We start from the raw sequence: 16,822 nt of genomic DNA on the forward strand, positions 1-16,822 counted from the left end.
GGGCTTTTAGAGAGCATTCTATTTCCTGGGCTACCTTTGTCTTGTTTGCATTTTTTTTTCTTTGAAGAGGAGATCTTAGTGACTTTATTTTGTGAGCATGTTTATCAACATTATGGTGCTAAAAAAAAATCCCATTTTTCTGTAGCTTGGCTACTTTCTTCCTTGTGTCGTTATCTCTGTGAGTGTAGAGAGAGTTGGTGAGGTGACAAGCACAGAACAGCCACCACGGGTGGGTGGTGTCTGCACAACTGGAAGAAGTGAAATGATCAAAATGGAAGATTTTTCTATCAATCATTCCTGTAAATGGCACCCCTTCTCTTTCCATCACAGACTCTGGCTTTCTTTTCTATTGAGGCTGATCAAAACGTCGTGAATATTTCGCATCTACAGGATAATTTCAGTTCACCCTGACAGGTATCTTCTGCATAAAATACCTCTTTTATACAGCTCAGTTAAGAGTCCCCCTTTGCTTATCTGAATAGTGTCACCTCGGTACCAGTGCTTTAGAAGCCAAGCCCTGATTATTCTAAATCAACAGAGAATAAATCAGTTTCTTTTCCTTAATATTTTTGACTTGGAAAGATTAGATTTATTTAAAGATGAACATGGTATGCATGCGTATGTTTATGTGTGTGTTTGTGTGAGTGAAAGCAATATGGTATCATGCAGGAGATATTATGAGAAAAGAGAAAAAAGAAATGATTGTTGAAGAACCATCCTCAAATTGAATGGACAAATTTAGACATAGAACTCATGTGTTTTAAGGGACCACAAGAGGGAGCAATTTGATAGAAGGCTGAAAAAGAGACCAGTGCTAGCTAATTTTGGAGACAATATAAAAATGATGTTTCTCTTTAGAGAACACCATTATCACTGATAGGAACTTGCGTGTGATTGGCAGCAGGGATATGCATGTGTAGCCATCTACAGCACATATTTCTCCCTCTTTTCTTCCATTTATGCAGAAAATGAAAAAAAAAAGATGCTTTGCTCTAATAGGTTGTTCATTTAGTTTAGAATAAGCTGAGATCTAAGGAGAAGTCACATTTTCTTGTCAGTTTCCATACAGTCCAAGAAATGTTTGTGGAGAGCCAAGTGATTAATTCACATGTGGCCCAGAATCTTACTGTGTCTTCCTCCAGGTTGAGATGTGCTCGTTACTGAAGATACAGCAGAGAATGACATGTGTGTATCCTAATGGCACCTCTAATACTTATTTATTCTGAGGAGTCAGATGTACTATGGGATGTCAGAAGTTCACAAATAAGCTCAGTGACTTTGGGAAAGTGACTTAATCTTTATGGGTCTATAAAATTAAGGCTTTGAAAAAAGAGTAGAAGGCCATAGTTTTCTATCATTTTAAACCCTGAAGAATTCGTAGTTCAAAAGAAATGTTATGCAGAACCAAAGGATATAAAATTAAATGCAGAACTTCAATCCTTGTGATAGGCGAGTGGAAAAGGTGACATCTCCTTGCATTGTGATCCCACTAGGTTTCTGCAGAGAGTAGCTAGAGGTTAGTGGCATTTAAAGTCTGGACCAATATGTGATCTTGTTCAGAGATGAGGAAAGAAAAGGCAAGTTTGAGTTTGATGGGAAACTAGTGGATATGGATGAAACTGTTTCACTCAGTCACCTTGAAATTCCTAAAATAGTTGTTTTAAAGAGATATAAAACAATAACATAAAACAATACATGTTACTCCTTCATTTGGTTGTTTGAGTATAAGACTAGTATGAGACTCAATAAGTGAAATAAACACATTATTTTTACAATCTACCTGTTGACAGCGCCATGAGAATGAAGAGTGATTTATAAATAACCAGAAAGCAAGCTCGGGTTACCAAACAGAATGTAGTAGTCCTAACAGCCTGATAGGAGGAATGACAGGTGATAAATAGGGAGGCAACAAGGAAGGCAGCTAATCAAAACCAGGAGACATACGCTAATGTGTTAACTGAGAATCAGGACTGAACTGGATCATCTTCATTTTCTTTTCTCCCCCTTGTTCTATCTTTATTTTCCATACTTTCTGCATTAAACCTACATTACTCTGTAACCAGGAAGAAAGGTTATTTTTACAGGGAGGTACAGATCTCCTTGATCTCCTGTTCACCCTTTCCCTAGGCAGTGGTGAGTGACTGTTCAAAGAACAGCATTCAAATTTAGTGATTCTGAAACTGGAGAAATGATCAAAACATACAGAACATAGTTCAATAAGTAGATGTGTTGGCCAGCAGGTTTCAGAAGAAAAATCAGACAAAAGTAACATAAAATTCTTATCCCAAGAGAAGTGAGTAATTTTCTGTGTTTTTTTTTTCCAAATGAGAGATTCTATAAATTGCCTTTGACTTTGATCCCTAGGCCACTTGATTTCAGATAACCCCAAGACAGGTTTTCATTTATTTGTGCTTGGTGTGTGGTTACATGTACCTGTCTAATTCTAAGTCTAAACATCCGGAATTCATTTTTTTTAAATATTGCTTTGAAAACTATTTCCCGAGTATATATTTTTAAATGAAATTTCATGTCTTTTCCTAGATGATTTCAATAGTTAGTAACATTTGCAAATATGTTGAATCTTTTTTAGAAAAGATAGTGATTACAGTCCCCTCTCAGTAGCTCTAGAACATTGGCTCCAGGACCCTCCTGTGGATGCCAAAATCCATGGATGCTCAAGTCCCTTAGATAAAGTGTGACAGTATTTGTATATAATCTACAATAACCTCCTGTATACTTTGTCATCTCTAGATTACTTATAATATCTAATAAAACGTAAATACTACATAAATGCTTTTTATTCTGTGTTATTTGGGGAATGCAGCATAGATGGAAAAATTTTGCCAAATATTTCTGATCTCTGGTTGGTTGCAACCATGGGTATGGAAGACAGACTGTACTTAGAAAACTGAATTCATTTGCAAGAGGACCAATCTTGAGTTTAACTATTAAGAAAAAATTTGCTAAGGAAACATAACAAAAGTCGAGAAATAATATGACAATGAATTTTTTTCCTTTCATGAATTAGGGACATTTTCCATTGCTGTATGGATTTTTTTTAATTGTTAACAATGCTAACAAAGCATAAAGACAAATTCTCAATTCTGTCACTGAAGTGGATATCCCACTGGTGCACAGAAGAGCTGGGGATGAAGTGAGACAGAAGAATTACATATATGATTAAAAAACATACCGGACCAGGAATCTCTGAAAATTTCTTTTTTTCAAATACTGTAATAAAAGAGAATAAGTAGAGAGGAATAGAAAAGACTGGGAGCTACAAAGAAAACTCATCACGCCTAGTGACAGATTGGTGCAGTGAAGATCTCTGCCACAAACACAGTAGAGCATGGCTGCCTGGTGTCCTGGAGTAAGCTTTTCCTCCCAAGATCGATTGCTGTCTTGTCATAAACAAATTTATAAAAGTGTGTTGCAGGGTTGCCCTGCTCAAATAAGATTCACTGGTTACAGCACCCCTGCCAGAGCAGGGGTCTCTTTCTGGTGAGTAACTACTCATCTGAAGGCAGAACATCCCATAGCAGGAGGTGTTAGCTGGGGGCTCCTGTAAGTAACTATTCTCAGTGGGCAGTGGGCATGCAGGCACTGAGACAGCATTACAGTTCTGAAGCCCTGACCCATTGGCATTTGATACATCAGCAAGGGGAGGCTAGCTCTACAGATATTTTCAAATGTCCAGGAAGCACATGGTATGTGTGTGTGGGGGGGTAGGCTATGTGCTTGGATGTGGTTTTATGAACTGCAATATGTATCCCCTGCCTCAATTCATAAATTGGAGACCTAGTTCCTGGTATGACTATATTTAAAGATTGAAACAATTTTGGAGAGGTGATTAAAATTACATAATTTCACAAGGCTAAAACTGAGTTGCTGTTGTTCAAATTCCTCAGACTGGAGTGTGCAGTTATGGCAGCTCTACTGATCACTAGCCAGGCAGTGGTGGAGGTGATATCCCTATCTTTCTATTTGGAATCTGTGCTTTGAGGGTGGGTGTGGTATTCTGGCAGGCACAGCAGATGGCAGTGCTGTTCCGTGATTTTGCACACTCAACTAGCTTGCCAGGCTACAGCTCTAGTTTAGATAACTCAAGGGTCAAAGATGAAAATGTCAAGGTCCAGTCCTTTTCATGGGAAAAAGAAATTACCTTAAAGTATCTACTAAATGTTTGCATTTCCCTAAGATTCATATGTTGAAACCTAATCAGCAACATGATGGTGCTTTGGGAGGTGATTAAATCATAAGGGTTCATGAATAGGTTTAGTGTCCTCAGAAAAGAGGCCCCAGAGAGCTCCCCTTCCAAAATGTGAGGACATGGCAAGGAAGTATGATCTGTGATCCAGAAAACAAGACCTCACCAGACCCCACCAAATGTGCAGGCACCTTGATCTTGGACTTCAGTCTCCAGAACTGTGAGCAAAAAGTTTCTTTTGTTTATTAGCCATCTTGTTCATGGTGTTTTATTATAGTAGCTGATGTGGACTAAGATGGTATCTACATAAACAGAAATTAAACTGGGATCTAGGAAATTAAATGAGACACTGTTTAAAAGGAGAAGAAAGTATTCTCAGGCATCTGTGTGTCTGTGGTCTAACTCTCTCTCCAATTTCAACAGTGATTTATTGCTATTTCAAGTCTAAACTTGAATCTTTGCTCCATGGCTCCTTGAAGTTTTCTCTTTCTCTGAGGCTTCCTGGGTGCATTTGCTGCTGTGAGCCTGGATATCAGAACTAAGGAGAAAGCAGGTTAGCCTCAGACTGGCTTCAAGGCTATTATTTATACAGCTGTCATAACTGGCCCTTATCTCTGCAGCCCACTCTCAGCACAAGGCACACAACCCAAGCTCCTCATGAGGTGCTTAGGAAGGGAAACTTAACTCCTTTAGAGAGCAGGTAGCTGGCACCTACTCTTGCCAGTACACTCCTATCAGGATGCCTCATTGCAAAAGCACAGCAGATAAGAGTAGACACAGAGAATAAGGTCCCTGAGCATTTACACATATATGAAACATCTCTCATACTGCAGGAGTTGCTTTCTGAGAGCACTATTTTATTTTTACTTTCACTAAGAATTTTATGGGTCAAGGTAGTGTAACTACCAAAAGTTAGAAAGAAATTTCAAATTTTTTTAGAGCATCAGAAGTCAGATGTCTAGGCAATGTCTGGAGGTGAACACAGAATAGAGAACTTGACCAGAACAATATATGGTAAATATAACCTAAAGCAGGGTACTCAACAAATACTCCTGATTGTCTGTCCCTTTATGAATGACTACAAGTAAATTAACATACTATTAGTCATCAAAAGTTGGAGGACATAGAAAAGCCCTAATTGAGCATCTCTTCCAGGTTGTTCACTAGTCCAATGAACATTGAAAATGTGTGTTAGTCTTCTTGGATATAAAAATTAAAAAAAAACCCAAACAAATAAACAACAAAATGACTTCATATCTTGCCTGCAAATCAGTAAGACTAACATTGGGAAACTTGTCTATGTGAAGTTTTTTTTTTTTGTTGTTGTTGTTGTTGATTAGTAAAGAGAGATAAGCAATTGTTGCCAAAATATGTAAAAAGACATACAGATTACTTTTTTGGAAATTTTTGCAAAGTTTCTTAGGTACTTGAGCAATAAAATTGATATTACAAAGTATATTGATGGTGTCTTATCTCCCTGGATTTACATGGTTTTGGCTAAAATTTGACTTAGGGAGAAATCCTCTAAGATGCATTCCCAGGAATTCTAATTTTGTGGAATATTAAGATTTTTAATGAAAGAGCTCTATGTTTAAATACGGGGGAGACTTGTATTCACCAGGCTTTTAATTTCTGTAAATTGAAGCTGTAACATCTACCAAAAGATAACTATTTCCAAGTATCCCTGGCTTGCTCTAAATCATCTGGAGACTTTAGACAGCTCTAAACTCTATGCTTTAATAGTCACAGGGAACATGAGTTTCACAGGGCCACCACTTTCAAAAACAGTTGGTGGATCCTTCATCTGCCTACCATGCTGTGCCCATCCCTTCGTGCAGGAACCAAGATAAAAGTTCTACTCTCACTCTCTGAGTCGGGGCTGACCTTGCTGCTTCCCCTGGGTGGCCCTATCTGTGTTCTCTCCAGGTAACTGTAGGTATAATAAAACTATGAAACTCCTTCTGGTTTCTCTCTTTTATCTGTGTCTATCCTTACTCCTCTGCCTCACCTAAAGTAATAATGAACAGTAAAAACAAAACTGAATTAGAAAATAGTTTAACTTTTTTTTTTTTAGTACTAGGGATTGAACCCAGGGTTGCTTAACCAATGAGCAACATTCCAACCCTTTTTATTTTTTTATTTTGAGACAAGGTCTCACAAGTTACTTAGGACCGACCTTGCTAAATTGCTGAGGCTGGCTTTGAACTTATGATCCTCCTGCTTCAGCCTCCAGAGTCTCTGGGATTACAGGTATGTTCTACCAGGCCCAACTGGAAGACTTCTTCTCTCTCTCTCTCTCTCTTTTTTAAAAAAATATATATATGTTGTAGTTGAACACATACCTTTACTTTATTTATTTATTTTTATGTGGTACTGAGGATTGAACCCAGTGCCTCACACATGCTAGGTGAACATTTTACTGCTGAGCCATAACCCCAGCCCCTGGAAGATATCTTTAATGCACTACTCTCACAAATGTGTATAAATAAATGAAATAAAAGAACCTTCTAAATTTTTAGTGTTGATCTTTCTTGGCTTTGGAATTTTTTTTTTTTTTTTTTTTTTTTGGTGGGGGAATATATCTTGTGCAACTGGAATTTCTGGGATCCCCTTTGAGAGGTGCTGTTCAGGAATTCTGGAGAGATGCTGATTATCTGTATGGGGGGAACATGGTGAGTCAGTAATTGTTTTCCAAAGAAATGAACCACATCATTGTGAAATGTAGTTAAACATTATAGTCCAGGGAAAGCTCAATTTCCAGCTGAACACTCACCTGCAGACTTTTCCTCTCTTAGGAATTAGTATATAGACACTGAAGAGTAAAATCTGAATGAACTTAACATAGTTTGTGGAGCCCATATATTTTAAAATCCATGTATCTTTTACTTTCTAATCTTTAAGCAAACTAAATGGCTTCTCTTAGGCACTGCAAATACAACCTGCCCACGTTGAACTAATTATCTTATCCCCACTCAACTTCCTGCAAGTGACATTTCCATCTACCCATTCATTCACACCATACACCCATCTAAGAATCTACCACTCTCCTTCTTTTCCCGTACCATAGTCCCCTACCATACCCTACCAATCACATCATCTTAGCTTGTGTCATTTGTATCATGATGTAGTTCCTCTCCATCTTCAATATTTGTTTTAGTTCAGATCATCATCATCTCACATATCAATCAAATTAATTATGTCTTAAGAAGTTTTCCTTTTCTTAACATTTCTCCCTCCCAGTCTCTTATCCATGCTGATAGATTTGCCATTGTACTATATGAAGCAAAGTTCAAATTCCTTAATCTTTCATAATTGCTTTTCTATTATCCCATCCATGTTTGCTTTCTAATTTTCTCTGGTGTCCACATCTAGCACAGGATACAATTTGTTCACATTATTTTCTCTGTGATGTACTAAGTGTTTTTCTACTGTTTTCCTGGGCAACCTTATTTATACATCACTACCCAACATATAACTCTATTTCAAGATGAAGTTCAAGAGTGTTCCTCATTTATGGAAAAAAAAATCTTGGTATCTTTCATTTCTTCCCCTACCAATCGGGAGTTTTATTATATTTATTTGTTCACAGGTTTGCTTTTCCCACTAAATGACAAGTTCTTAGAGGTAAGAGTTTGTTACCCATCTTAAAATCTCCTGAGATTTTAGGTAACACTTCTTACATCAAGGATAATTTTACAAGTGCTTATTTAATGAAAGGATCATCATTTCCTTTTGCACACAAAATATTATAAACTATGTACAGTATAAGAATCCTACCTGAGAATGATTGAAAATTGCCTCCCGTAAGTTAATCATCTCATACTCCCTCTTCCTTTCAGTATGATTGGAAAGTGAAGAAGAAGTAAATTCTCTTTGGATGTTTCCCCTCAAATCATCATTTAAGAAAGAAGTGGATTCTCATCTTCCCACCTCCCTACCTTTCCTACTCCCAACTCTGATTTTTCCTCAGAATGCATATGGCGGCATTAGCAATTACCCATGATAGGACCCAGAGAGCCTAGAAATACCTTTCTCAGGTCCTTCTAATTCAAATCCTTAGGGTTACTTACCACTTACCATGTTTGGAAGAGGAGAGAACAGTGGAGCCAATATGAGGTTTGTGTGAGGAGACTACTACCTTAACTCAGGATTAAGCAATCAGGTTCAATGATGAGATTCTGACATAAAGTTCTAGTCATTTGTATCAAATTGTAGAAATGAAAAGGATATTTGAACATTAGAATTCCCAGAGACAATTCTCTAAATTAATCTGAAGTCAATTCTTCTAAGAATCTTAGTAACTATTGAAAATTATTGATTGTTGAGAATTGTAGTCCTGGGTGAAACTAACAAGTTATTAATATCTAATAAGTTGTTTATTAAACAGAAGACAGTCAAATTAACCACATTAAAATTCACTTCCATTCCCACTCTCCCTTCTATACTCTCTCTAGAATTGTTATAAGAGTAGATTTAAAAAAATTATTTTGTAGTTGTTGATGGACTTTATTTTATCTATCATCTATCTATCTACCTATCTTTCTTTCTATCTATCTATCTATCTATCTATCTATCTATCTATCTATCTATCTATTTATCTATCTATCTATCTATTGCACTGAGAATCAAACCCAGTGCCTCATACATGCTAGGCAAGTTCTCTACCACTGAGTCACAACCCCAGCCCAAGAATAGATTTTTAAAATACCTTTCAATGAAAAGAAAAATTTATGTTTGCAAAATAAGAGATTCTCCATTTGTTCAATATGCTGATTTCTTTATAAAAATATTTTAGCCTGATAGGCAGCAAAAGCTCATTCCCTTTTCTAATGGTGTGTTGAGGGGTATTATCTCAAGACCAGGAAGATTAGGTCAGAAGCAGTAAAGAAGCTTTGAACTTGAAAGAAACAGAATGAGCTTTAGTACTTACAGCTGTCCTCCTCTTCAGTTATACATTTCACAACATAGCAGGCGTAGATGAACCCTGCCAGCTGAAACAAAACAGACATGCTTTAGACATCAGGCAAAAGCATCAGACAGGACCACAGCACTCAAGGGAATGGTTCAAAGACCAGCAATTAACAACCACATTCAGGGTTCCAAAATGGTTCATCAGACTGAATCTTGACTGCAGTGTGAATTCTTGATTCCAGGGATGTCTATCTGCCTTACAAATAAATATATTGCTCTATTTTTCCACTGGTGTTTATGTATAAGATTTGTTCATTTCCAGGCAATCTAAAGCTTCAAGTAAAAAAAAATATGTCCATTCATTAATTTATTTAACATGTACATTTGTGTCAGTCAGTTTCTGCTTTACTTTTCTTTAGATCAGGGCCCAAGATACTGAAACTGATCTTTCCTCCTGACCACCAGAAAAATACTTAAGAGAAAAATATTAAGGAGATTCCATGGTATGTTGCATATACTTTTTGTAAGCAAGAAAAACTCTTATTTAGACCTGTAACAGGAACCAGGGCATATTGAACATATGAAGATGATATGTTAAAGGGATGAGATGGACACCTGTAAGGAATGAGTATTATAACAGTGCACTGAATTTGGGATTGCATGTATGTTATAATCCCTTCCAAAATATGTTGTAAAAAGACCCCAGTTGTCAGAAAAGCCCTTGCTTACTGATATTGGTGCCTTAAGGGAGTGCAGCAATGTCATTTGGTATCTATCCCATCAAATAGAGTTGTTTCATATTATTATGGTTTGAATTGGTGTCCCCTCCCCAAAAAAAGCTCACATGTGAGACAATATAGGAAGGTTTAGGGAAGAAAAGATTGAGTTATATCCTTAACCTAATCATCGAATTAATCTCTGATAGAATTAACTGGTAACTGGAGTCTGGTGGGGTGTGGCAGGAGGAAGTAGTTCATGGGTTGCATGGCTATGGGGTATGTATATTTGTATCTGGCAAATGAAGACCTCTCCCTCTGCTACCTGACCATATATCGAGCTATATCCCTCTGCCACACTTTTCAGCCATGATGTTCTGTCTCACCAGAGCCCTAAGGAATGGAGACAGCCTTCTATGGACAAAGATCTCTGAAACCATGAGCCCCTACATAAACTATTCTTCCCTAAATTGTTCTAGTCAGGTTCTTTAGTCATTGCAGCGAGAAAAGCTAACTAAAACAGAAATTGGTACAAGGAGTGGGGTTGTTGCTCTGACTGACTTGAACATGTGGTTCAGAAACTTTTGGAGCATTTTGGAATTGGTGGGAGGAATTTTGAGATGCTTTGCATTACAAGCTAGAAATGCTTTAGATTGTTGTAAGGAGAGCTTAATGGCCAATTCTGGCAGGAGCTCAGAAGACCAGAATGCCAATGGGACTGTGGACAGTGAAGACAGGACTAGAGAGGGTTCAGAAAAGGAGGACTCTATTGGAATTTGGACTAAAGGCCATTTATGTTGTATACTGATTGAGATGTTGTCTGAATTTTGCTCTTGTCCTGAGACTTTCTGTGGAGCTGATTTTAATCTGGTAGAAGAAATGTATAGGAAGCATAACATTCAGGAAGTGCCATGGGTATTGCTGGAAGCTTTTGGTAAAGTTTATTGTGATATTCAGAAGCACAGAGCAGAGCAGAAAGATTTGAAAAACTTGGACTTGAAAGCCAGGAGTAAAACTGGGCCTAGGGAAGTTGCCATTGTTAAAGACATTACTGCCACTAAAGAAATCCTGAATATTTTTCCTGAAGAAAATAAGAAAGATGGCTTGAGGGCAAGGCCACATCTATCTCAAGCTCAAAGGAGTAAAGGTGAAAATTCTCTTGAGACCAGTGGGACATGCTTCTTGCACAAGGGGGCCTACAAAGTTTTTTCAACATGCTCAGCCACCCAGATACTCAGAGGCTGCTACATCCAGGGCTCCTGGAGGTTTGGCTACTGCTCAAGATAGCAGCAGACCTTGGCATCAACCACATGGTGCTAGTTCTGCAGAAATGCAGGATGCTGGATTTAGGGGCCCATGGAAGCTTCCACCAAGATTTCAAAGGAAGGCCTGAGAGGCCAGGCAAAGTGCAGCAGGGTCAGAGTTTGTGTAGGCACCCCCTGGGAAGTCAAGGTGTGAAGATGTGAGGAGGAAGCTGAAGCAGCAGTGGAGACCCTGAAGAGTAAGAAATGCCAGTTATTTGGGACATGGTCTTAGGAAAGCTGTAGAAGTCAAGCAGAGAGACGCCAACAGAAAGGCCACTTGGGCTGTAACAAACAAGCCCATAGGGGAGGAGCTCCACAAGTCCTTTGGAGGGAACATTAGGATGCCATGTGCCTCAGATGCTGGATATGGAGCTACAGGACTTGTTTACCCAGTTGGATTTTGGTCTTGCTTTGGTCCTATCCCCTTTTTTCTATGCCTCTAATTTTGTCAATGGAAATGTTTACTCTTTACCATTATATATTGGACACTTATGAACTGCTTTTAATTTTATAAGAGCTTACAATATGAGATTGCCTTGAGCCTCAGAAAGGACTATGTACTTAAACTTTAAGCACTCTCAGAACTTTTGATACTATGAGGACTCTTGGGAATGGGCTAAATATATTTTTCATTGTCAGATGAGTGTGAGGTTTTGGGGGTAAGGGACAGATATATTATGGTTTGGATGTGAGGTGCCCCTGAAAGCTTAAATGTGAGACAATTCAAGGTTTGAAGGAGAAATGATTGAGTTATAGCCTTAACCCAGTCAGCAAATCAATCCTTGATGGGATTAACTGGATGGTGACTGGAGGCAGGTGGGGTGTGGCTGGAAGAAATGCTTCATTAGGTCCATGGCTATAAGGTATGTCTAGCAAGTGAAGACCTCTGTCTCTGCTTTCTAACCATCATGTAAGCCACTCCCTCTGTCACACTCTTCCATCATGTTGTTCTGTCTCAACCTGAGCCCTGAGGAATGGAGCTAGCCTTCTATGGACTAAGACCTCTGAAACCATGAGCCCCCAAATAAAGTTTTCTTCCCTAAAATAGTTCTAGCCAGGACCTTTAGTTGCAGCAGTGAGAAAGCTGACTAAAACACATATTCTATCATATGAGGAATATCTTTAATCTAATTCTGAGCTCCAATAGAAATAAACTAATGATATAATTTTCTAATAAGTAAAAAGAAAGAAAGGGAGAAAACAGTTTTAAAGAAAAGTGATTCAGTTTGGGAAATTTTTTTAAAGAGAGAGAGAGAGAGAGAGAGAGAGAGAGAGAGAGAGAGAGAGAGAGAGAGAGAATATTTTAATATTTATTTTTTAGCTTTTGGCGGACACAACATCTTTGTTTGTATGTGGCGCTGAGGATTGAAACCGGGCAGCATGCATGCAAGGCGAGCGCGCTACTGCTTGAGCCACATCCCCAGCCCAAGGGCAAATTCTTAAAGAAATATCTTCAGAGGTGATGATTACTTATGATGACATTTTAGCTAGGTATTATCTGCTGAGTACTGACCCCACATCATCATATTTAGTTGGAGAATAGGACATTAGGAAAGGCTGTAGTCTTCAATCAGGGAGTTCAAGCACAGGGGGAAAAGTAGCTGTCATGATAAGCTTAATGAAGATGTTTTACATTAGCTGACAGAGATGATCTGCAGGATGTGAGAAGAACATTTGAAGCAAGTGTTTAGAAATATTTGGAGCCAAAGAGGGTCATTAAAAGTATGTTAGAAAAATCTTCAATTTGGATTTGAGAGAGAAAGCATGTTTTGGAAGATTATTACTGTCTACCGAAGGGAACTGGTGTGGGATAAAATAGAGGTGGTCATCCTGGGAGAGAAGAGGAAGCAGCTTTGACTGGACTTGGGAGAAATAGCTGGAGAAAAAGGCCTACAACATGTCTTTCCTTTTCTTTTTGGATTTTGGAAGAGAGGACATGTATGCTTCCTGTCCTGATACCCCTCATGGGATGTCAGAACCAGCACACAAAATAGTGATCTAAAGAAGAGAACCAATGATGCTATATGAACAGAATTAGCTTTCTTTTTGAAAAATACATTAGAAAGTTTATCACATTTGCATGTTGCTTTGTAAATTATGTGTTGCTATTGGCAATAACATGGTAAAGGCAAGAACTACTCCTTTATATAATAGAATAATCAGAATCTTCATTTTTATGGTCAAAAATATTTTTAGAATACAGGATATTAGTTGAAAGTAGGGTCTTCTATTTTGCTTTAGTAAAGATTTAGTTGCGCTAATCAAAACTGCCCAGTGATTTTTGAGCATTTTCATACAGACTACAGGAATATTTCTTAATCTTTTATCTACCACTGCCCAATACATTCAGTGGAACAGTCTCATGGGTACTTTGTCATTGGGTCTTGGATCTGGCTGTGGTTTGGTAAACAGGCTATGGATTTGGTTGAATCCCTTGAGTACTACCTGTAACTCTGCTCCTTTCTCCACATTAAATTCTTACTATATGTGGCTTAGTGTTACCAGTTAATCAATAGGTTCTTTCTTCTTTTCAGTTTTAAGTACTTGTTGGATTATTTGTAATTTTTCCCTAATCACAAACTTTTTTTTTGATTCTTACTCATTACTTTGTAATGACAATCTAGGTAATAAGTATTGATAAATTCTGAGATGCAGGGCCAATAAGTTTAAACTCCTCATTAAAGTGTCGCTAGTCTCTAGATTATTAAGTGTTCTCTCCCTGAATACAGCTAAGGAACTGCACTCTGCTTATCAGTGATCTTTTAATTGTATTCAGTTGCATTCTTTAACTACCAGGGGAGCTCCTTTGATATAAAAGTAAGTCCCGCTGCATTTCATTACAAAAGCTTGCTGATTAAGAGAACTTTAGCTTTTAAATTGGTCACCTCTAAATAGAAGTGGAAATTTGTGTTCCCCAAATTAATCAAGATTCATAAACTCTTCTGTCTTATGTTTTTTCCTACACCATGTGCATTTCTAATTTAGTTTCAACTTTCCAACAGTAACTTATAAATTCTACCAATACAAAGGTATTTCATTTCTAACAAATTTGAATGCTTTCTGTCATGTGCAATGCTAATGGTTAGCTGAGTGACAAAGATGAAATAAATGAAGATTTCTAAACCTTGGCACCATTGGCACTTTGGGTTGGGCAGTTCTTTGAAGAGGCTGCTGTGTTTTAGTATGTATAGCCAGTAACACCATATGATCAAGACAGAGATGATAAAAAATATCTCCACGTATCACCATATGTCCCTTAATGGACAAAAATGCCCCCCCCCACTAGAGTACTGCTTTAGATTTAGTCCTAGTCTTAAGGAGTTTGCCATCTTGCATCAGGGCCACACATAATTCAGGGCCACACATAATTAGGTAAATCATCAAGAGGGAAGGAAAAGATTGTATGTCTACCAAGTGAGAAAAGATAAACTGGATGGGTTCAGGAGTCAGTTCATTAATCCCATCACTGCCCTTGGAAGAATGTCATGTGTGTTTTTTCAGACTAGGTAAACTGGAACTTGCTTTTCCAGAGTAAGATCATCAAGCAGGAAAGATGTGGGCTATGTTCAGGAAAGAATGAAAGTTTCTGATGAAACTTTCTAATGAAAGTTTGTGGACTTCATGTTAGAAAACTGGAAATTGAACCTAGGAAAGCAGATTAGGCCCATCATCAGTGAGCTCTGAGTGTGTATTGAATTGCAAATCTAAGTATGCCATTTTCCTCCATAATATTTTCAATGAGCACTCCCTGAAAAAAAGCGTATTTTTCACAGAATACAAATTCTTCCTGAAGTGATGTTCAGCTTCTTTTCATTCCCCATTTCCCACCACTCCTAGTCAGAACTGGTGCCAGTAATGAGATGTTGGTAGTTTGTTGACAAATGCAAGGTGGTTTCTCTCCCCTGTTTCTTCACTCATTTCCTCTTGCTGCCAACAAAGGATGCTAGTCCCCTGCACTTCCTCCTTCCTGGCCCCTCTCAGGCTAGTATCTTGAGTAATACTAAGTCAATCTTTAATGAATTAATGAATTTGAGTGTTGTTCTCTCCAAGAACCAGCAATCCTTTCACAGAGTAGATTGTAAGTTGGTACTTTTGAGATGGATCTCAAGAGACTGTAAGTCTTTGAGATGGAACAGAGAGGGCAAAGGGGAGGTGGACAGGATATTGTCTAAGAAGAGCTCCAGAAAGAGCTGGAAGATATGGATTTGTTTAGGTAAGGCTATTTAAGAAAGTAATGGGTACAAGGCAGAGAATAGTAACTATTGAGAGAATGTAATAGTATGGTCATTGGGAGGTCTGAACTCCTACAATTAAAGTGAAATGGTTTTAATTTTGCTTTTATTTTAAAACATAACTAGAAAAATTATGGAAGGTACACGTGGCATAATACTATGCAAACAATTAATTATTCAATAAATGAAAAACAAAATATTCCACTGGTATTATTCCTTGGCAGAGCTTTTTTTAAGTTTCAACCAAAGCCTGTTCTGTCTATCCAAAATATCAGGAAAGAGGCAGCCTAGAAAGATAAAAAATTAAAAACAAAAAAAAAAAAACAAAGCAACAAACAAACAAACAAAGAAACTTTACCTCTTCTTTAGCCAGTACCACTGGAAAACCAAGCAAAATTATGGTCCCTTTGCTCAGCTACAATGAAGAGTAGGGCACTCAAACATCCTTCTTGGTCAGGATTTTGTGGTTTCTGTGAACTCACACAGGAATCTTGGACTTTCATTCCAGTTAGGGAGCAGGAAGATCCCCTTTTCACCAGCCTGAATCCCCAAATTACCAATAGTCTGTTGTTCTGCTAGCTGCATTGCTTGCTGTAGTAAGCAATGTGTGGCTGTGTGTTGACGACCTCATGCTCCCAGCTCTCGAATCCATTTATTATATATTCCCAATATCTGAAGGGTGAGGGAGTCCAGACTGGCTCCATCTGGTGCAGATGCAATATTACCAAATGACCTTTAGCTCATTATAATGGCAAATCAAACATGCCCACCAGTGCTGTGACATATCCAGCCATGCCCAAATCAGGGAAGAGGCAGCACCTGGTCACTGGAAATCTCTTTTCCTTCCTGTGAAAAGCTCTGAGGACAGCTTGTATGTACTTTTCATCCCTTTATAACCCAGTTCTAGTACAAACACAGATCCTAGACCTGCTCAGAGAGAAGGTGTATTTACAGCATGAACTTCCCATCTCCACTTATCGTCCAGTGAATCAAATTTCCTGCTTGCACCCAGAACTGCTTGGTTATTTATGAACAGTACTGAGTAGGAATAGATACTCCAAATTTAGTCAGCTCCTCATCTCCACACCCCAGGGTCAGCAAAAACCCATAGGGGATCTAGACTTCTAGCTTCACCCAGGAGTGATGAGGCATCCTTCTTGTCCCTACCCAGGTGGTGTCAGTGGAGCTTGGTAAAGAGTCACAACTTTCACCAATTCCATAATGAGACCAATGCTGTAATGAGACCAATCTTCTTTCCCTGTAGCATCAGTGAAATCCACCTGGAAGCAATAACAAGGTACTCTTATCCCATCCAGCCATGGTGATATCAGTGAGGGGTTTGTGTAAAGGAGGAACATCATTGTTTCTCAGCCTTAATGAAAAGAATTTCCCGCCTTGAGACTCAATGGAGGCTAATTGAGGAGCCTCAACTTCTCTCCCTACTTGTCAAGA

The 16,822-nt window shown here is 38.3% G+C and overlaps 1 protein-coding gene across 3 annotated transcripts in view; it reads right to left on the reverse strand.

Moving 5' to 3' along the window:
• LOC144369061 (sodium/potassium-transporting ATPase subunit beta-1-interacting protein 2-like) overlaps positions 1-16,822 on the reverse strand; it is a 168,322-nt gene that overhangs the window by 19,349 nt on the left and 132,151 nt on the right. For all 3 annotated transcript variants that reach the window (XR_013428500.1, XM_078028131.1, XM_078028132.1), the window contains exon 2: positions 9,138-9,198. Coding sequence is in view for 2 of the 3 variants with exons in the window: in XM_078028131.1 (XP_077884257.1) it covers positions 9,138-9,198 (61 nt within the window). In the remaining variant the exon portion in view is untranslated. The remainder of the gene's footprint in view (positions 1-9,137; positions 9,199-16,822) is intronic.

This window comes from Ictidomys tridecemlineatus, chromosome 12 (genome assembly GCF_052094955.1).
Source record: "Ictidomys tridecemlineatus isolate mIctTri1 chromosome 12, mIctTri1.hap1, whole genome shotgun sequence".
Classification (NCBI taxonomy): domain Eukaryota; kingdom Metazoa; phylum Chordata; class Mammalia; order Rodentia; family Sciuridae; genus Ictidomys; species Ictidomys tridecemlineatus.